This window comes from Lissotriton vulgaris, chromosome 10 (assembly GCF_964263255.1).
Source record: "Lissotriton vulgaris chromosome 10, aLisVul1.2, whole genome shotgun sequence".
Taxonomy (NCBI): Eukaryota; Metazoa; Chordata; class Amphibia; order Caudata; family Salamandridae; genus Lissotriton; species Lissotriton vulgaris.
In genome coordinates this window covers 1,157,609,676-1,157,632,363 of record NC_141698.1, presented here as the reverse complement: position 1 = coordinate 1,157,632,363, position 22,688 = coordinate 1,157,609,676, and the positions used below count along the sequence as shown (strand labels likewise).

At 48.4% G+C, this 22,688-nt stretch overlaps 1 protein-coding gene across 2 annotated transcripts in view; it reads right to left on the bottom strand.

Annotated features, from left to right (window-relative positions):
• LOC147689507 (NXPE family member 4-like) overlaps positions 1 to 22,688 on the bottom strand; it is a 361,120-nt gene that overhangs the window by 103,877 nt on the left and 234,555 nt on the right. For both annotated transcript variants that reach the window (XM_086942264.1, XM_086942265.1), the window contains one exon: positions 15,846 to 16,064. In XM_086942264.1, the coding sequence (XP_086798390.1) occupies positions 15,846 to 16,064 (219 nt within the window). The remainder of the gene's footprint in view (positions 1 to 15,845; positions 16,065 to 22,688) is intronic.

The following is a 22,688-nucleotide window of genomic DNA, read 5'->3' as shown; positions in this document are numbered from 1 at the left end:
GTCTCTTTTTCACAACAATGTCTTTTTATCTTCAGCAACAGACAACCCTAACCCTTCTCCGTCCTCTAAATGTAATCCCTAATTTTATTCTTCTTTCCACTCGGCGCTAGGTTATCTTCTTCTTTAAGCTTAATCACAAAAGTCTTTATGCATCTACAATGATTCTCGTACCTGCAGCTCTAATAACATATTCCAACAGTTCTAAACGAATGACTTTTTCTTCCTGTGCTGGTATTGGATGACCCAAAGTTGGAAACTCTAATCGATTCAGCACCCAGTCCTTGATCCGACTTAGGTAAAGGGGAATGGGAAGTGTGAAGGTCAGTAACCCCTCAGTCTCGATTCCAGGCGTCAGCATCCATATCTCCACCGTCACAATTGGATCGAGATTGGTCACTTGCACTTCTCTCACTCTCCCAGATCTCTGTCCCCAAGACATCTGCTAGATAAGTCCACTCAGGGGTGGCGTATCTTCTGCAGGGCACACGTACCCTCCTGGATCTTCTCGGACTCTCAGAGCCTGAGTCCGTAGCTCCTTCGTCTAGATCTGAATCTTCAGAGATCGGGACAAGGGTTCTCTCTGGAGTTGTTCTCAAGTTTGACCTTCTCCTTCTTTCCAGCCAACTGGCTTCTCCATTCCTTGTCCTCCTACTCCTTGTTCTTGGGCTCGTTTCTTGACCACTTACAGCTTGTTCGGTGTCTGACTCGAACTCCCCGCTACTTTCCTCTTCTGAGGCAACTTCGGTCTCACTAGTGTCCTGACCGTCATCAGCCTGTTCCGACACAGGTTCAGCCTCTTCAATCACCTCTACAGCTTGACCTTCCCACTCTGTGGCTTCTCTGCTTTCTGCTGGATTTTCATCCGAGAGAGGAGCTGTTTCTTCCAGAGGTGCTGGAACTCTTCGGGTGTGTGAGGCGTGTATCCAGTTGGGCAAGCCTCCACACTTTACTGCAGTGTTCGTAACTAGTATGACTTGGAATGGTCCACGCCAGCGCACGTCTAGACAGTTCTTCCTGACATGCTTCTTCACCAGGACCCAGTCCCCTGGACACAGGTCATGGCACAGGTCTTGAGCTGATGGAACCTCTGCAGCCTGGACCTGGAGGGACACAGAATGAATGGCATCAGATAGTCCCTTGCAGTAGTCCAAGATCAAATCGTCTGTGATGTTCAACAATGCTGCAGTCGGAACCGATGGCAGTCTCATAGCTCTCCCCATTAGCACCTCGTGTGGAGAGAGACCTGTCTTTCTATCTGGTGTGCTACGTATGCTCATAAGGACCAATGGAAGTGCATCAGGCCAACTCAGGGATGTCGATGAACAAACTTTGGCGAGTCTGGATTTTATTGTACTGTTGATTTGCTCTACAATCCCCGAAGCTTCTGGTCGATAACTACAATGGAGCTTCTGGTCTATACTCAAGGCTGAACATAGCATCTTCACTATTTCGCTGTTGAAATGAGTTCCTCTGTCCGATTCCAAAGAGGCTGGCACCCCAAACCTCGGTATCAACTCTCTAAGCAACAATTTTGCTACTGTAAGTGTATCGCACCTACGTGTAGGGTAAGCCTCAACCCATCTGGAAAATATACAGACAATCACTAAGACGTATCTGAGTCGATTGCACTTGGGCATTTCAATAAAATCCAGCTTCATTCTATTGAAAGGCCCCCCAGACCTCTCTATGTGACTCAATGTGACTGGTGTTCTTTTTCCTACGTTTAGTTGCTGACAGATCGCACAACGCTGACATACTGCTTCTGCCGCTACTCTAAACTTCGGATTGTACCACGTTTGTCTGAATACTCTCACCATGGCATCTCTACCTATGTGTGCTGGTCCATGCAATCTCCTTGCCATTGGACTAACAAGTTCGTTTGGTAAAACTGCTCTCCCATCTGCAGAAATCCAAAAATTCATCTCACTTTTGGTACAACCAGCTGTTTCCCATGCCTTTTTCTCGAAATCAGGTGCATTCTCCTGGACACACTTCAGTTCATCCCACGTGTCTACAGTGTCTAACAACATAGTCAAATCAGTTCTTTCTAGTATTCCTCCCACTTCTGCCTTGGTGTGAGAATACCCCTGTTCCGCACAGTAACGTGCGACCTCATCTGCGTACCGATTACCTTGCGACACAAAATCTGTATTTTTTGTGTGCGCGGCACATTTGACAACCGCTATAGCTGCTGGACCTTGTAATGCTTCTAACAATAATCTCACGAATTCTCCATTCCTAATAGGAGAACCCGAGGAGGTCATGTAACCTCTTTGAGACCACAACTGCCCGTAGTCGTGAACTACCCCGAAACCATACTGGCTATCGGTGTATATGGTGACTCGAATTTTGTTGCCTGCCAAACAGGCACAGGTCAAAGCAATGATTTCAGCTACCTGAGCGGAATGTACTCCTTCCAGGCAGGCGGCTTCCACTACTCCGGTAATTGTACAAACTGCATATGCTGCTCTCAGCTGACCGATATCGTCTCTTACGCATGAACCATCAACAAAGAAAATTTCATCGGGGTCAGTCAATGGCTCATCTACGATATCTGGTCTCGGTTTGGTGCATAGTTCAGTCACATCAAGGCAGTCATGATCTGTACAAATTTCATCATCAATATCATTTGGAAGTGGCATCAAAGTAGCAGGATTCAAGACAGAGCATCTCTTTAGGGTCACATTCTCAGCAGCCAATATGACTTGCTCATAGCGTGTGAGCCTACTATTCGTCAGATGCTGAGTCTTGGTCCTGGTCATTAACAATTCCACAGAATGCGGTACATACACCACTAACTGGTGTCCCATAACCACATTTTCACACCTTTCAATACTGACACCCGTTGCAGCAACGGATTTGAGACACCCGGGCAACGCTGCGGCTACTGGATCTAAGGTAGCCGAAAAGTATGCAACTGGTCTACGGGCATTTCCATGTATCTGGGCCAAAACTGCTAAAGCACAACCTTCCCTTTCACAGCAGTAAAGCAAGAATGGTTTCTCGTAATCAGGCATTCCCAAAGCCGGGGCACGACACAAGTCCTCCCTCAGCTGCAAAAACGCCATCAAACAATCTTTGTCCCATGGTACCGGATCACTCACCCCCTTGTGCGTCAGTTTTTGTAATGGTTTTGCCTTCAGTGAAAAGTTGGCTATCCACTGCCGGCAATAACCAACCATGCCTAGAAACATCCTGACTTCTCTTTGTGTTTTGGGCGCACTCATTTTCATGATCGCCTCTATTCTGTCTGGAGACACCTTCCGTTTTCCCTTTTCAATCCTGTGGCCCAAGTACTGCACTTCTGTCAGACAATACTGCAATTTACTTGGAGACACCTTGTGTCCGTTTTCGGCCAAGTGATTTAATAAGGTGATGGTGTCTGTTTTGCAAGCTTCCTCAGTTTCTGACGCCACAAGTAGGTCGTCCATGTACTGGACCAGAACCGAGTTCATGGGCAGTACTAGACTTTCAAGATTTTTCTTCAGCAGCTGGTTAAAAATCGATGGGCTTTCTGTATACCCCTGGGGAATACGACACCAGGTTAAAACGCGATTTTCCAGCCTAAAAGCAAAAAGATATTGGCTTTCCTCATCTAAGGGGATTGAAAAGAAATCCTGGCACAGGTCTATCACCGTGAACCATTCAGCTTGGAACGGTATCTGAAACAATATCACTGATGGATTTGGTACCACTGGACAACATGAAACAACGATATTATTAATCTTTCGAAGATCCTGCACTATTCTGTATTTTCCACTAGGCTTCTGCAAACCCATAATCGGGGAGTTACATGGACTTCCCACGATTTCCTTCAGTATTCCCTGTTTAATCATGGATTCGATCACAGGCTTTATTCCTGCAATCGTCTCCGGTGTCAACTTATATTGTGGTGTTCTTGGATACTCGGCATTGGGTTTTACCATGATCTTTACCGGTTCTACCCCTTTGATCAGTCCTATTTCTTCTCCAGTAAAATCCCACACCTCAGCCGACACCATCTCCTTCAAGTCCTGTGGAAGCTCCTCCACCGTTAAGGTAGGGTATAGTTCCACGCATCCCTGTGAGTTTACAACCTTAAAGTCGGCATCATCATCGTTAGTCTGCACTTCTACTCCTTCAGGTGTGCAATATATGGTGCAGTTTAGTTTGCACAACAGATCTCTTCCTAGCAGACACACAGGGCTTGAATCACAAATCACAAACTGGTGTTCATCACTATATTTCCCTATTTTCACCGACACTGGTTCTGTCAGAGGATTCGTCATTCTCCTATTTGCGACTCCTACCACCTGAATCGTCTCACCCGACATTGGCAGACCTGGGACTACCGCCGATCTCAAAGTGGATCGAGTGGCCCCCGTATCCACCAAAAAGGTCGTAGGACATCCAGCCACCTCAGCCTCTACGTATGGTCCTCTCTGGTCTACCTCCAGGGCTGCTCCTAGAGTACAGTCTTCATCCCTATTCACTCGTTGTCCCGTAAGGGGATCAACGTAGTAGCATTCTTCTCCACCTACGAACAGTGGCAGTTGTCTATAGGTTTTCCCTCCATTTGCAATTCGTGGCGGTTGAGGGAACTGAGCTCGAGGAGTCTGAGTCCCCCCTTTGACAAACTTTCCCTTCGGGACCGCTGTTCCCTTTACCAGGCTGTTCTGAACCTCATCCTCCTCCTGTTCTAATTCCCCCGTCTCGACATTATAGGGACACTCGCGTCTCCAGTGTCCCACCTCGTTACACTGGTGGCACCTAGTCGTCTTTTTCAGTGTCGCGATATCTACCCTAGGTCTCGGTTTTTCCTCCTCATCTCTGCTTTGATTATTCTGTTTCTTCCCTAGGGTTCCTGTTCCCTGTTGCCGCTGTCCACCCTTTCCAGCTGATTGCATCTGCACCAACATCAGCTTCTCCTTAAGTTTCTTTGCTTTCGTATCTATTTCATCGCTGCAATACCTCGCATACCTCAGGATCTCATCTAAAGGTTTGTTTTGCCAACAGATCAAATGCTGCTGAATCATTAAGCTTATCTCTGATCTCAATCCCAGGACGAACTTCGACACAAACTGTCCTATGTCCTTAGGATCCATCACGTCCAATCCACTGTACTGTTTAAATGCTTTCAGCAATCTCTCATAGTACTCGTGAACGGTCTCTTTAGGTTCCTGAGTTGTTCGATCTATCTTAACCCAGTCTATGTCCTGCAACGGCACCTTCTCTTTTAACCATGCCATTACCCTCTCGTACTTTTCCATGACTCTCTCTGATGGTCCATTCGTCCGGGCATCCCTCTCGGGTTCACAAATGGGCCATTCGACACTAAGCTTACATGCCGTCCACAAATCTCCGGGTACTACAATGTCAAACAGGGTGTTCAAGTCGACCCACAGCACTTTAGAGATCTTCACGAACCTCTCTACCTGTTTGTACCATTCTACGGGATTCTCCCTTAGCTTTGCGAAGGAATTGGTAAATGCCGCTAGATCCCCCCTACTCCAGGGCACATGCACGTAGTTTCCGTTCGCGATTTCTCGCAAAGGGAAAGCTTCCATTCGCATTAGCTCTCCCTCCGGGGACCTCATAAGTGTGCTCCTTCTGACGGATCCCCTCTTGGACCATCTTTCCTCCCATTTATCCAAATCCCTCCACAATCTGATACTCAAGATCAGTTCCTTTATGTGTATTTTCAGCCCAATCGTCCTACGCTCATCTAGATCCTGATCCGTGCAATTTAGCCTATGGTTACCCTGTAAAGCTTTAGTTCGTGATAAGTCTATCATATACCTGTTTGCCAACTCAGATAATTTTTCATGAACTGACCTCGCTTTCCGAGTAACATCCTTAGCCATAAACAGTATTTCATCCTGTTCATACAGATCGATCCTTTCCATTGGCAATGTGCCGTCTATTATTTCATCCAAGTCTGATTTTAAACTGATTACATCGAGCCGTTTTGCTTTTATCTCAGCTCTCAGTACCTCACTCCTAGGTGGTTCCTTTACATCCCTCTCACCCCCACTACGAGTCCTACGTCTAGGCACAGGTGAGTTATGAGGAGTCCTTCTTGCCTCTCTTTGTTCCCACCTCTCTAGGTCCCAAGCTTTCCTATCTTCCCTAGGGGTATGGTGGAACAATGTTCTATTCCCCATTACTGCATTCTGTCTTTTCGGCTCGGTCTCTCTAGATGCAAGATAGGATCCTCCGTTCTGTTCTAAATCACTGCAATTCCCTTGCTGTCTGGTGTCACTCAATAAACGATAAGGTCCCTCACGGCCCTCCATGTTCCCGCGATCACATCCGTGATCACCGGATACTTGGCGAGACCCTTCGCGACTCCCTATACTCTCGTGATTCCAATGTCGCACATTTTCGTCCGGGGCATGGTGAGTGCACCTGAAACTATCTCGGTATTCCTGTGTTTTTCGTTCTCCCTCACTAAGGATGGGGCGAGACACTCCCCCACATCCTGTACTCCTATCCTCACACAATTGTCTATTGCCAATGATGGTATGGCAAGTATCTCCTTTGCTTCCTTGACTCCCTCCCTCCCACTCCGGACTGCTTTCGCCAGCTCCGCAGTGAGAGAGGATACTGTTATCCTGATCTCTCCATTCTGTTTCTGTTTCTATTCTTTTATTCTGAGTCTCTACGGCAGCATCCCATTCTTTCAAGTATTCCCTTAATTCCTTAAAGGATTTCGGTTTCAGTCCCCTCAAATCCATATGTCCTCTCTGACCCCCCTGTTCTATCCAGGGACCCGTTACTGGATCCAATGGGGTACTCCGACTCCTTGGTCCTAGCAACTGCCTTTGGGAATTGATCGTATTGTTCCTACTTTCCATCTCTGCCCTTTCCCTGTCCCACCGTGCCTGTTCCTCCTGCTGGGCTCCCTCCGGGTTGTAGATTGACACTATAGGACCTATGGTAACAGGTACTTGTAGAGCATCCGGCAGTTGATACGACTTTGCACACTCCATTTCTGGCACCTTCTGGACCACAAACCTTCCTACTACTCTCTGTACGGGACTAGATTGAGATATTTCTTCGCCTTTCCTGGGTTCCCACTCTGTCATGGGGAGCGGTTTATATTCCCCCTGCCTAGCCCCGTTCCCCTGCTGTAGTTCGGGACTTTCGGCTTCTCTGTTGTACGGAGGTGGTCTGTCTAATAATAGCCTATCTATCAGATCCTCATCCGGCTCGCTGTCCTCATCTTCTTCTAGAGGTTTCTTTTCTCCCGTAGCCTCTAGCATTGGGTACAATTTGTCTGCTTCTATTTTTTTGCACCCTCCACTTTTTAGCTTCATCGTCCCATTTAGCATCCTGCACTGCTCTTACCGATCGTCTCACTCTTTCTTGGCGTCTATTCAAGCTCCTGTCGTGTGCCGCCCTGAACCATGCATTGAGGGCTTCGAACTGTGTTGGCCTCGGTAGAGGTCTCGTTGCGAGCATTACCGCTTTCAGTTGGTTCAATACTTCTAACCTAAACGTCCCGTATCTCGGGAACGTCAGTTCCTCATTTCCTTCTGTTAGCTTACTCCACTCGGAGATCCATAGTATTGAGTGTAACCCTACATTCACAGCCATATAATAAGCTGGTGTACCTTCTGGTGAGGCTTCTTCCCCTGCATACGAGTTTCCTCTATCTCTCTTAAAGATCGCCCTTAAACGTTTAAAACACTTCATTTTCAAGAATCTACGATTTTCCTTAATTCTCTTCCTTATTTACTTCCCGATGACAAACCACCAATCCCTGCGCGGCTCTCGCTGACCAGCCTATCCCAGCGCGGTTCTACACCAACCGGCCAATCCCAGCGCGGCTCTACGCTGGCGTCACTCGTCCCCTCTGCAGCAGTTCCCCTCCTTTCTCAGCTTGTCTCGTGGTCTTGCATGCGTCTCATTCATACACCGAAAAATGACTACTTCCGACCAAGCGATCACTTTTCTTGACTGTACGTCCAAAGTCTAACTGTAATTGTCACCTCAACTGGCGAGACGTCTTCCTCTCACTTCAGACGCTCGCCTTAACTGATAGGTTACTTACACACAGTAAACGTCCGACCAGCGTCCGTTACTCATACACTCACTCTGGCATTCCCTCTATCTCGGTCCTACGGGCGATCAATGGTACCTCATGACCCCCTTTTCAATGGTAGACAATTACTCTGGGTGTTCGATACACCCGAACCACTTAAGACCTTCTCTGGACTTAAGATTTTATCCGGTTGCGCGCGCTCACAACCTTCCCACAATCACACTACAGGCATTCAACTCCGCTTGACATTACAACACAGGTACAACACAAAACACCGCAATCTGGCAACGCATGACCCTTATACTCACTCTCGACCGACTCTGCTGCTTTTTCTCTTGCACCGTCAGCACCTTCTTCGGCAGGGATTCTTCTTCTGGTCGTCGATGACTAGGGACCTTGGGGTAATCTAGACCTGACCTAGGTTGCCTTCCTCAAGAAGCCAACCATCTTTCTCTGCTACCAACTGCGGGGAATGAGATTTTGATATCTTTTCTGATCAACTAGATACCTATCTCATTCATCCAATTTTGGATCGATTATTGACTGTCATTGAGTAAAAGGCAAACCCACATAAGTTAAATCAACCCCATAGACTGACACAACTCTGAAGAACCACTTACGACTGGTAAAGTTTAAAAAGTTTAATATAAAACCAGAGTCAATTGCAAATACAAGCCTCTCAATATAAGATTCAACAAGTATACAGGTACTAAAAGAAACATAAATTCCCTAAAGAATCTCAATCTACAAAAGAATACAATCAAAACCAATTCTAAAATCAGCAAATTGAATAGCATAGACACAAAATGAATACGATGCGTCATTTATAGAAAAAGAATGAAACAAGTTAAATCTGTCCCTACTCTATACTAGATGACATCCCTACTAGCATGTCCTTTAACTAAAAAGGTGTCAGCAGTTTGACTTCCAAAGAAGTTCCAACTCTCTTAGGCTCTGATGGAAAACCTATGTCGAGAAGCAGTACCCTTTCTGCCTACCCATCCGCTCTCTAAGGGTCCTCGGCCTACTGCTCTCTCGTTCCCTTGCTCTGCTCTGACTCTCTTCAGGCCATCTGCTCTCTTGCGCTGCGCTGCTGTCTCTCCCCGGGGTGCTGTCCCTAAATACAAAATCACAGTATGGGTGGAACGCCCCTTTGAGACGCCCACCACGTACACATTTCACGTGATCCCGCTTCTGGGTTTTTCCATAGCTTCATCTCTTCGCATCGTCTGTTAAGTTGACCGTGCTTCTTAGGCGCCATCTTCATCTTCGTGCTGGTAACCTCATGACATTCCAGTTGACACTTTCAGTCCAAAGTCTATCACCTCAACAGAGCTCTATTCATTACAGTTGTGATTGTAACCTCTTTTGGTCCTGTGAACAGTCACTTCTAAACAAGACCCCAAATTCCAAGCGTCCCTTATCTCATTAGGCTATAAACTCCGTCCAGCATTGTCACTTTAAATTTAACAAGACCTTTGACTCTTGGCTCGCACGTACAGATCAAAGCTATCCCCCTATTCCTGTGAGCCCACTAAATTACATGCAGCGGACTACACTCTTGCGAACCCTTGGTCCGTTAGGTTAAAACCACATATGAACACACTATTCTAAAATTCCTACAAACTCTTCTATACGGTATGACTTTTAACACATATATATATATAATCGAATTAGAAAATCATTTGATTGTAAGCGAATTCATGTTACATAAAATACAACGTTATACTCTTGTTCTTACACAGTGCTATATATTCTGCACATTTCTTCACTTTACATTTCGTCTTCTTTCTCCGTTTTATAATTACATATGTACATTCTCTGTTTAGCACGTTCTACTGTTCGTAAGCATTTACACACATTTCTATATTAGCCCACTATGTACGGCTTTCCTAATTCTAATGCATTTTCTAGAGTAAATACGAATACATTTCCTTATGACTTATGTTACATATGCTAACTTTACACTACAAGTGCTAACTTTTCATTATAGGCTTGTAAATATGGTACGGATATACTTTTCATTCAAATTGCGCTCTCTCACTAGCCCAGGAGCCACCAACCTCCTTAAAGCCCCCTTGTCTTCTACGGAGAAAATGAACAACAGGCTTTGGGATGCTTTGGGTTTTGGGTTACATAAGACGGGGCACATTTTGTATCCGCAAGACAGCTCGATCCTCAAACACCCAAGGTCTCTCTTCCCATCAGTGCAGACTCGTCTCTGGTGGGTGTGAAGACTAGCTTGCTTTGAAATGATAATAGTGTATAGATTGGAAGACGAACACATAGATATTCAGAACAGAAAGATCGTCTCAGTCAAGTCTCCAGCTGTGTCTCGGTTTCCACTGCACCTCTCCTTGCTGGACTGAGTGCAGGTCTCAGCTTATCTAAAGGGACCGGCACATTACATCTCTTCTTTGTTGCTCTCCCTGGGATATATTACAGGTGATGAAAGTCACAGCAGGTACAATTCCCGTTCTTCAAGGGGTGGGTCCATTGCCCTCACACAGCCGATTGGTCGGACGTGAGGAGTTTGTGTTGGACTGCAGCACTGTGTGTACACCTGGAGGCCGCCATGTTGGACTGTGCTGTGTATCATTGTGCCGCCTGTCACTGCCGGAAGTCGCCTCCGGGCCAGGCTATTCTAGTTTTCAGTTTCTCTTTGTGGTGCCCCAGGTCGTTGTCCATGTCAGGGTCGCCTGTCAGGGTCAGTTTAGTAGTTTCTGCCAGGGTCTGTAGGTCAGGATTAGCAAGCATATTATTCCAATTTCGTGTGGGGGCCTTAGTGGTGGTTTTTTCGTTGTTTGTCCGTTATCATAGATGAGGTTAAAGGGAATAAGTTTATGGTGTGTCCCGGTAAGGGTGCCTGGAGAGGCAGTTATTATGTTAGTGGCATTGGTGCATATCCCGTCTAGGGTATGCCCTGTTGTATGTGTGGACCCTCTATTCTGAATTTCCAAGCCCAGGGAGTTGGTGATTTCCCTAAAGGTTTTAGTATTTGGGCATTCATCTACCTCTAAGTGTAGATTGAAATCCCCAAGGATCATGAGATTGGAGTAGCGCACCACCAGGGAGCTCAGATAGTCTCCAAGAGTATCTAGAAAGTTACCTACAGGTCCAGGGGCCTGTAGACAAGTGCTCCGGCGAATGTGGTGTAATTATCTATTTTGAATTTGAAGCAGAGGTTTTCTGCATCCTTTAGTTCAGTGGTATGCAATGTGGAACATTTCAGGTGGCCTCTGTAGATAATGGCTATCCCTCCTCCCTTTTTCCCGTTTCTGTCTAGTCTAGAGATGGTGTAGCCCTGGGGAAGTGCCTGCGCTATGTCTGGGCTAGAGCAGTCTGACAACCATGTTTCGGTGACAAAGAGGCAGTCAAAGGCGTGATCAGTTAGCAGATCATGCACATGTAGGGCGTGTTTTGCTAATGATCTGACGTTTATGAGGCCGCACTGGAGTTGTTTGTGAGAGGTGTTGGTCTTGGGCTGAAGAGTGGACTCCCCCTTGGGGCTGGGCTCCGGGTATATGGCGCATCTGCATGTGGCACAGGTGAGGGGGTTACAGTTGAATTTTGTAAGCGGTATAGTATAGCAATTTCTGACCTGTGTGATGAGACTGTATAGTTCTTCCATGGAGTTGGTTATTTTTGGCATGGAACTTGCAGCATTTCTGGCTCTGGTGCCTTCGCCGCGCCCGCAGCGTGCCCGCTGCGTGCGTCTGCTGTGCGTCGGCGCCATGCTGAGGCTTTATATGCAACTTCCTTGGTAGGACTAGAGCTCCAACCCTGCCCAAAATGGCCGCTCTAGTGTGCAGATGCAGGAAGTGAGGGTACGGTGGCCTCGTAGGTACTCCCTCCACACAATCAGCATGGAACAGCTGCGGTGGACCAGGGAGACCAACTACCGGCCAGAAATGTGAGTATTTCTAAAAACGAGCGTGTGCTCAACAAAATGATATTCACAGTTTTGAAGTTAAAATTACCGTTTTTAAAATAGCCAACAGAGCGCTAATGCAGAGGTTATAGGAGCCCGACAAAACATCAGGCTGATAGTCCACTGCGCGTCGGCGCCATGCTGAGGCTTTACATGCAACTGCCTTGGTAGGACTAGAGCGCCAACCCTGCCCAAAATGGCCGCTCTAGTGTGCAGATGCAGGAAGTGAGGGTACGGTGGCCTCGTAGGTACTCCCTCCACACAATCAGCATGGAACAGCTGCGGTGGACCAGGGAGACCAACTACCGGACAGAAATGTGAGTATTTCTAAAAACGAGCGTGTGCTCAACAAAATGATATTCACAGTTTTCAAGTTAAAATTACCGTTTTTAAAATAGCCAACAGAGCTCTAATGCAGAGGTTACAGGAGCCCGACAAAACATCAGGCTGATAGTCCACTGCGCGTCAGCGTCATGCTGAGGCTTTATATGCAACTGCCTTGGTAGGACTGGAGCGCCAACCCTGCCCAAAATGGCTGCTCTAGTGTGCAGATGCAGGAAGTGAAGGTACGGTGGCCTCGTAGGGGGAGCTACTTCGCAATTCGTTTTCATGCATCAAGGTGGATCTCACCTCAAAGCTATATAATGTTCTTTATATTGAGAAAGTCACTCAACAGTTTAGGTGAAAGTCCCTGCAATGTTGGTACCCACTCCTTTTGAATAGGCGCAGCTTCTGAAGCGGCCAGGTTGGGGTTTTCCATGAAGGATGTAAAGAAATTGGGACGTTGGTCTTCGGACTGTTGCTTACGTTATATTAGAGATTTAAGTTCTGAAGTGATTGAGCAAACGCATTAATTGTTTTTCTTCGCAGGTTTGGTGACGGGTTTATCATTATCACAAAATCAAGTTTGGATAGTTGGACATTCATTTGTTAAGGGGGCTGCAAAACAAGCAGAAAAAAGACATTTCGGCAAAAATGTGCTTTTTAATTCAGACGTGGTTTCAGTAGTTTGGTTGGGAAAAAGTGGCACGAGGTGGGGGCAGCTAATGCCGTTGATGAGTGAACTGTCTTGCAAAGTTAAACCAGATGTTCTATTGATTTACCTATGGGAAAATTACATAGAGCAGCTATCAGGTTTGGGTTTACTTATAGAAATGAAGGCTGATTTGGAGATATTATCAAAACATTTTAACAAAGCCGAAATAGTTTTGACAGCTTTGATGCCGCATAGAGTCTGGAGGGGTGCGGAGTGATTCACCGCAGAGGAAAGAGCAAGGTGGCAAGTGAACAGAAATCTACATCGTTTTTGTTCAATAAATGGATTTTATTGGTTGACGCATGGTCAAATCACAAAAGAGGACAACCAATTCTTTCGGCATGATGGGGTGCATTTGTCATTCATTGGCAACAAAATTTATATTTTGAATATCAAAGAAATTATTGAGAAAATCTTGAAAGTGAAAGCATGGTGTTGAGAGTGAGCTGTTTAAGCGAGAGCTGTAGACATGGAATAGTCCAACAATTTAGAGTTATGCATCTTCCTGTATATATTCTCCCCCACCGCTTTCTTCCCTACCTCTCTGCCAAAGTATCCTCTATTCCTCCCACCCTACCCCCACCGTTTTTGCTAGAGTAGATATAACAAAGTTATGTAACAAGAGTTTTTTCATTATGCAAGTTTTTTGGGTTGTTGCTACCTACATGGTTTGTTCATGATTGTTACAAAATGTTTGGATAAAATTAAAGAATCCATGTTCACCTGTTTGGAGACACATGTTTTTTTTCTCGCAATTGGAAATATAGAGTCATGAAAGTATTAAAAAGGTATTCACCTGTTTGGCGACAGTTGTTATTGGGGTTTTTTTCACGTTGGAGACAATGCAATTTGAAAAATAATTTTGTGCATGCATATGTGTGGGGGGGGGGCAGGAAAATCTCCTGAGTCAGGGTTTTTCCTGGTGGCAGAGTTGAATGGGATCAGGCAGGAAGGGTTGGGGGCATTAGGACTGACTGCGGACAGAGGGAAACAGGGGAGTGAGGTTGGAGGCAAGAGATAGACAGGAGATGTAGATAGCGGGTTTGGCAGGAGGATTAGGCAGATCAACATTGGGGCAGTTGTGTTGTGGAAAATTCTTACGGGTGGGGGGTGATAGTTTGGATTATGTATTAGTGAGGCCTGTATTTTTGTACTCAGAAATGTTTTGATGAAACTGCTTACCTGTCCAGTAAATCGGCCTTTTACCTACTTTTGGCCGAGGTCGTACTTATTGCCCGATGAGAGCTTCTGGGGGTGGCAATCACAGATTGTCCACCCCCGTGTAGCTTTGGGTGGATAGTACAGCCCAGGACAGAGGGCAGTCCTGATTGGCTGTCAGTCAGCGTGATGGCAGAAGGTGCGAATTAACCATCGCGCATAATTGCAAAGGAGGTGCGTGAGGTAAGGAGCAAAATTTTGTCCCGCCCACCCACCCCTTTTTTCTCTTTCAAATAGTTTTTAGTTAGTCAGGTATTTTTTCAATAGACACTCACAAATTGGGCAGTTGTCGCTTGGACAGGTGGCAGAGTTGGATGAGATCAAGACAGGCAGGAAGGGTTGGGGGCATTAGTAATAGCTGCGGACAGAGGGAAACAGTCAAGTGAGGTTGGAGGCAAGAGATAGGCAGGAGATGTAGATAAGGGTTTTGGCTGGAGGATTAGGCAGATCAACATTGGGGCAGTTGTGTTGTGGGAAATTCTTACGGGTGGGGGGTGATAGTTTGGATTAGGTATTAGTGAGGCCTGTATTTTTGTATTCAGAAATGTTTTGCTGAAACTGCTTACCTGTCCAATAAAGCGGCCTTTTACCCCACTTTTGGACGAGGTTGTACTTATTGCCCGAATTAATATTCCAACAGGCAGGGTCCCTTCGTGTTACTAATCATGCTGCTTCTCCATTGAGAGTGGAGAGCTGGGATGCTATTTTTATTGCATCGCAGAATAAAAAGAAATGCGCACCCCCATAATAGAAGATACAGCCCACCATGCTGGGCTGCAACAGTTGTACACGAGAGCCAGCCCGTGCCGGGCAACCCTGCATCCAGCCTGCCGTAATTCTTCTTCCCAAGGCAACCACAAGGTTCCTACCCCTCCCTACAGCAATGGCCGCTTCTCTTCCAAGCATACGCTGTGGCATTGACACAAACCTAAAAAAATGCCTGAGCAAAGGCAGTTTTGCCTCATATCATTTCATTTCATTTCATTTCACATCTGAAATGGCGCTAAGTGTTAAAAACAAGGAGCGATGGATGGGTAGCGGTTGGGGTATGACACATAGCGGGTGGGGGTGGATAGGGGGTCGACACAGACATGCATCGAACACTGCCACAAGCATGAAACATGCAATTAACAAACAAAATAGTTAACTAAATAACAGTTATGTTCTCTAAGCGTATCGAACTGTACTTGGTTGGTGCCGCACTGGAAAAAAGCGGAAGTGGCGTTTGCTGCCTAAACCGATTACGCGGCAGCAAAAAAGACCCGCGCTGAGCAAATATTAAGCAGCAGGCGGGAGCTACCTCCTTTACTCAATACTACAAGTTGTTGCCGACAGCGCATGCGCGCTGCCTAGGCTCGACCTAAAAACCACTGTGACCACCTGGCGTCCTTGCATGTTCTGCAGTGATTACACATTTTAATCACTGCCGAGTTTGTAAGGGCCCCAACGGGTATGCAGTGGTTTCCAAATACAATGAGAAGATGGAATGTTTAACAACCACTGCATTCCATCTAAGGTAATTCCACCAGCGGAGCGGCCACATTTATTACTTATTCACCATTACAAGAGTAACGCAGAATTACCAAATACCTTTGATACCCAGGCCTACTGCCAATGTGGTGAACAAAACCTACTGTTGATTCTGCCGGCGAGGAAGGTGTTCCACTGCAGCATGGTGGAGTCTCCGATGAGGTGAAGCGACTTCCCCTTCAGGCAGCCATTCTTGTCATCCAGTGAGGGGAACCTGTTCATGCTGCAGTAGACAGGGTGCCAGACGTTCTGCAGGAAGTAACCCGCAGGGACCTCATGCTTCATCCCTGTCCTACACTTCTCCTTCACAGGGGCAGTTTCATCTGCAAGACAAGAGGGAGGGCTCTGTGAGTATCAGAGACTGCAGGAGAGCAAGAGAGAGACATGGGGCAGGACAGGAGAGCAAGAGAGAGACAGGGGCAGGGCAGGAGGGAAAGAGAGAGACATGGGGCAGGGCAGGAGAGCAAGAGAGAGACATGGGGCAGGGCAGGAGAGCAAGAGAGAGGCATGGGGCAGGACAGGAGTGCAAGAGAGAGACATGGGCAGGAAACCAAAGAGAGATATGGGGCAGGAGAGCAAGAGAGAGACATGGGGCAGGACAGGAGAGCAAGAGAGAGACATGGGGCAGGGCAGGAGAGCAAGAGAGAGACATGGGGCAGGGCAGGAGAGCAAGAGAGAGACATGGGGCAGGACAGGAGAGCAAGAGAGAGACATGGGGCAGGGCAGGAGAGCAAGAGAGAGACATGGGGCAGTGCAGGAGAGCCAGAGAGAGACATTGGGCAGGGCAGGAGAGCAAGAGAGAGACATGGGGCAGGAGAGCAAGAGAGAGACATGGGGCAGGAGAGCAAGAGAGAGACATGGGGCAGTGCAGGAGAGGAGACCAAGAGAGAGACATGGGGCAGGGCAGGAGAGCAAGAGAGAGACATGGGGCAGGACAAGAGAGCAAGAGAGAGACATTGGGCAGGACAAGAGAGCAAGAGAGAAACAGGGGCAGGGCAGGAGAGAAAGAGAGAGACATGGGGCAGGGCAGAAGAGCAAGAGAGGCATGGGACAGGGCAGGAGAGCAAGAGAGAGACATGGGGCAGGAGAGGGGAGCAAGAGAGAGACATGGGGTAGGGCAGGAGAGCAAGAGAGAAACATGGGGCAGGACAGGAGAGCAAGAGAGAGACATGGGGCAGGAGAGCAAGAGAGAGACATGGGGCAGGACAGGAGAGCAAGAGAGAAACACGGGGCAGGACAGGAGAGCAAGAGAGGGACATGGGGCAGGGCAGGAGGGCAAGAGAGAGACATGGGGCAGGACAGGAGAGCAAGAGAGAGACATGGGGCAGGACAGGGGAGCAAGAGAGAGACATGGGGCAGGGCAGGAGAGCAAGTGAGAAACATGGGGCAGGACAGGAGAGCAAGAGAGAGACATAGAACAGGTGCTCAGGAGAGCAATAGAGAGACATGGGACAGGACAGGAGAGGAGAGCAAGAGAGAAATATGGGGCAGTGCAGGAGAGGAAGAGAGAAACATGGGAGAGGAGAGCAATAGAGAAACATGGGACAGGGTGAGAGAGCAAGAGAGAGACATGGTCAGGGCAGGAGGCCAAGCGAGAGACATGGGGCAGTGCAGGAGAGCACAAGAGAGACATGAGGCAGGGCAGGAGAGGAGAGCAAGAGAGAGACATGGGCAGGGCAGGAGACCAAGAGAGAGACATGGGGCAGTGCAAGAGAGCAAGAGAGAGACATGGGGCAGGGCAGGAGAGCAAGAGAGAAACATGGGGCAGGGCAGGAGACCAAGAGAGAGACAGAGGCAGTGCAGGAGAGCAAGAGAGACATGGGGCAGAAGAGCAAGAGAGAGACACTGGGTAGTGCAGGAGAGCAAGAGAGACAGGGGCAGGGCAGGAGAGCAAGAGAGAGACATAGAACAGGTGGTCAGGAGAGCAAGAGAGAGACATGGGGCAGGTCAGGAGGGAAAGAGAGAGACATGGGGCAGGACAGGAGAGCAAGAGAGAGACATGGGGCAGGAGAGCAAGAGAGAGACAGGGGCAGGGCAGGAGAGGAGCGAGAGAGAGACATGGGGCAGGGCAGGAAACAAAAGAGAGAGGCATGGGCGAGGGCTGGAGAGCAAGATAGAGACATGGGGCAGTGCAGGATAAAAAGGGAGACATGGGAAAGTGCAGGGGAGCAAGAGAGAGACATGGAGCAGGGCAGGAGAGCAAGAGAGACATGGGGCAAGGCCGGAGAGCAAGAGAGAGACATGGGGCAGGCCAGAAGAGCAAGAGAGACACATGGTACAGGGCAGGAGAGCAATAGAGACATGGGACAGGGCAGGAGAGCAAGAGAGACATGGAGCCGGGCAGGAGAGCTAGAGAGCGAGAGGGGCAGGGCAGAAGAGCAAGAGAGAGACATGGGGCGGGGCGGGAGAGCAAGAGAGAGACATGGGGCAGGAGAGCAAGAGAGAGACATGGGGCAGGAGAGCAAGAGAGAGACATGGGGCAGGGCAGGAGAGCAAGAGAGAGACATGGGCAGGGCAGGAGAGCAAGAGAGAGACATGGGGCAGGACAGGAGAGCTAGAGAGCGAGAGGGGCAGGGCAGAAGAGCAAGAGAGAGACATGGGGCGGGGCGGGAGAGCAAGAGAGAGACATGGGGCAGGAGAGCAAGAGAGAGACATGGGGCAGGAGAGCAAGAGAGAGACATGGGGCAGGGCAGGAGAGCAAGAGAGAGACATGGGCAGGGCAGATGGCCCACAGCCCTGAAAAACTCACCGACAAGGACAGACGAGACACAGTACACTCAGTAAGACAGAGACATAGAACTGCCCAGAGAGAAGGACAGAGACACAGAACCGAGCAGACAGAGGTACATAGACATAGAACTGCCCAGAGAGAAGGACAGAGACGTAGACCTGTGCAGACAGAAGGACAGAGACGTAGACCTGTGCAGACAGAAGGACAGAGATTGCGTAATTTGTGTATTTTGGGGAATTTCACAAATCCCAATCTGCTCCTTAAGACAAAGTACCGAAATGATGCTATTGTGCCGCGTTGCACAATTAGGCAATTAGGATACAATAATAACATGGTAACAAGAGGAACGACCAGAACGCAAGCACCTGTTGTTTGCGGCAATTGTTTTGTTCACTCTATAGGGCATATTCTCAAGAACGTGTGATAACCATCGCAAAGACAACTTAACGCAACTGTGCATGTCGCATTTCTATCGTGAAAAAATAACACCATCTTAGCGTCCAATTCCCAAGCCGGTGGCACCCTACGCTAGTAACATGATGACGCGCCAACTGACTGCGCAAATTTCAACGCGACTAACAAAAAATTAAAAAAATAAACACCAAAAAAGTTTCAATGCCCCAAAGCCCGATACCCAATTCATCGATAACCAGCGACAGCCCTGCAATACCCACGCATCATGGGGGAAAACGCACTATAAAAGCCAAAACAAATATAAAACAGCAAAAGCAATTCAAACTGCGTAGCACCATGGATGCACCCGGACCAAGCTGAGAGGAGAAGCCGGCCCTCACAAACCCCACGGCGGACCAACATGGAACCCCGTGTTTGGGGAAGGACAAGGTGCAGAAGAACAGGAAAATGGTGTTCAGTCCGCAGGAGGACCGGATCATCGTCGCGGTGGTGATAGGACACGACCAAAAACTGTTCATCACCTCCACTGCGGCACTGGCCACCCAAACGGAAATATGGCAGACCATTGTCACCAACGTCAATACAGTCGGAGTGGCGAGGAGGTCAAGAGGCGCTGTCATGATGTGCAAAGGCAGACTAAACTGAAACTTGCCGCCAACAGGAAGGCAGCAACGGCGACTGGAGGTGGGAGTCCTGTGCCAAAGGACAAGCTGGATGAGCTGGAAGAAATGGTGGCCACAGTCACCAGTGTGGAGACAGTGGCAGGAGTTGGATGCCTGGACACGGTACCATACAACCTGACCCAAGAGCAACAGGGTGAATGACAACCAGGGACTGGGGGGACAGGGGGAGATGGGCACCATGGGACACATGCACAATCATGTGTAGAACACCGCACACGCACAATGACAATGGAACGTGTCCATGATACCCTTGGCCCACTGCAGCACACATACAAACACCAAGTAGACCCCCAACCACTGTGTGCACATATGGGCCGCCTCCGAACAACCGGCAACACTACTAATCCGTGCACATGTGATGAAACCAGAAAAGCAGCGACTCTGTGAGCCACACTGACTAAGTGAGTGACACTGCATGACCGATAGCATGGCAGTAGTCAAATAAATGACATTGTGCATGAATCGTGAACTCAAGGTTTGAGGTGCCCCAAACCTGCGTGATGCACATCTAATGACACGAAGGTCTCACTAAGTTTCCGATGATTCTCAAATGTTATTAAAACGGCTTGAAAACAGACTCAAACACAATTTTAATGGAAGTTAAATTCAACAATCTTGTGTTCTTCATGATTTTGATAATACACTATACATTGCACAAACACAATTAAATCCTCATAGGTTCGTGATGCCATATCATGCGAAACTCAACATTTCAATTTTACAAAAACGTAAAATACACAACTGCAAATAAATCCCAATGCATTTCGGGTTGTGATAAACCCTTCTTCAGGGGTATTTCATGCCAACCTTAGTAGTGAAGATGGTATATTTGAGGAAGTCCTCTATTTGGAACTACAACAATGCACGCTGAAAAGCAGTCAGGAACCAAGTAACACAGTTCCAACCTGTAAAAAGAATATTCACACAGGAGTGCTGGTCCACCCATACAGATAGCATTGTGCACGAATAGACATGGAGGTGGCCCAGTGTGGATCACACCCGTAAAGGAGCAGGTCACTCTCTGACACATCCACGTGCACCTACAACCCATGCCGTCCAATACACGCAGCAGACAAACAATGCACAAGGCCACAAAATCTGTGCAAGAGCACAAATTACCCAAGTCGCAAACATCCCAGCCCCAGGCACACCACCTCAAAGGGACATGGGTCCGCGAATTTAGAGCTGCAGGGTCGACTCCCCCACAATGCAGCACACACACATAGCAACCACAGAACATCACCAATGACGGCAATGTGGGACAAAGTGCAACACCTACACCACAGGACAGACGACACAACGGGTTCCATTTGTGCATAGTATCTGGCCGCTCACATCTGGCATTGCCTGACACTGTGTGATAACAATGTTCGGGTACTACCACACATCCGCCATGTACTCGGAAAACCCACTGTCTGCCATCAAATAGCCAGCTGCACCAAAACATTCACAATGTGAATTGTCATGCAGTCTGCATGTAAACATCTGACAAACCGGCAACATACATGGGAACCTCTGTTAACATTCATCTCCCTGTTGGACTTGGCCCTTTTGGCAGGTTCACCCCTAAACTTTTTGCTCTGATATATGACTTGCTGTTGGTTGTTTTTGGCTTCTGCACACTTTAACACTGTGTCCCAGTGTAAAGTGCGTGCGCACTCTGAGTGCATGTTGTGAGATTGGCTTGCCCTCCCATAGAAATGCATGTGGAATATGTGTGTCCATGGTAGTTCCTGATGCGTGGGGAGTGCAGGGTCGAGTTTGGTATGTGCGGACTCATGTGGTTAAATGCTGCGCGATGATGTGCACAGATTTATTGTGTCTGGTGTGGAAGTGCCACTTCTAGAAGTTGTCACGTTTGTGCAGTAAATGTGAATTGACTGTCTGGCTTGTGATTGGCTGGAGCTCGCTGGTGTGCCTGGCTCCAGGAGTCAAGATGGGTCTACCCTGGTGGTGAGAGGAGAGATTTGCATGTTGATGGGAGGGAGGAGTTCACCAGGGACCTGAATAGGGCTGGGCTTTCCCTCCACAATGCTGGCTTCGCCCCCTGTGGTGCATCTGATGTTCCTAGCCTGTCCTGTGGATGGGGAGAGGGGCTGAGCACAACAGAGTGCTCCAAAACCAGTTGCATCTGGTTTTTCCTTCACCCTGCAGCCTCAAACAAAGGAAATGTGTATATAAAAGGTGCTGTGACCCCATGGCAAATGTTCTCTTGTTTCTGACCTTAAAGGGGGGCCTGCTGCTGCTGGGCACCAGGAGGATACCGCCACTGGGGACTGCCTCGCTGCCTGGAAGGCCCTGTGAGCTGGCCCCTGGGCCCAGCCTTCCCCCCCCCCTGCCATCATTCCTTTTTAGACCTTGTCCCTGGACCTTTGAGACTTTGTTGGCCAGCCAGCTCCTGGGGAGTGCTGGCCTCCCCCTCAAAAATAGTGCATTGCACCCTGGAGCCATGATCCCTTTCTAGAGGGATTCCCTGGCATGGGGATCCCCCCTTGGTTCTTCATTTCAGAGCACAGGTGCCCACCTTGCGTCTGCGTTATTTTATATACATGGGTGCCCACCCCGCTTTTAGGTGCCTTCAATCACGGGAGCCCACCCCATTTTATTATTTATTTTAAGGGTGCCCACCCCGTATTGAGCTGAGAAAATCACCGCTGCATCCCGAGCTAATCAGCCCGAGGCCGGGTTCGCCGTACAAAGAAGTGCTGCAGCGCTGAGCCGCGCTAGGATTGGTTCCAGCCGCCCTGGAGTCCCGTCGCGTCATCTCGAGGCCCCGCTGCCATTGGTCTGTTATTTATTTATTTATTTATTTAATGGTTTTATAAAGTGCGTAGTAACTCAAAGAGCATCCCAGCGCTGACCTGCTTCTGGTCGCGAGGGCTTCCCTGAGAACTGCACCGGAGGACAGAAGGAGTAAGGAGCCGAGCGGAGACGCTGCCTCCCAGCAGCCGGTGAGTGTGGGCGTCTCGGTGGGTCCCAAGTCAGTTGTGGAGTGGCCCCGGAAGGCAGCGGGCCGCTCCACTTTAATCTCAACGTCAGGGGCATTTTCTTTGGTGAGAGAGCGGCCCCGGGAGGCAGCGGGCCGCTCCCCCTGGACTCACAACCTCAGGGGGCATTTC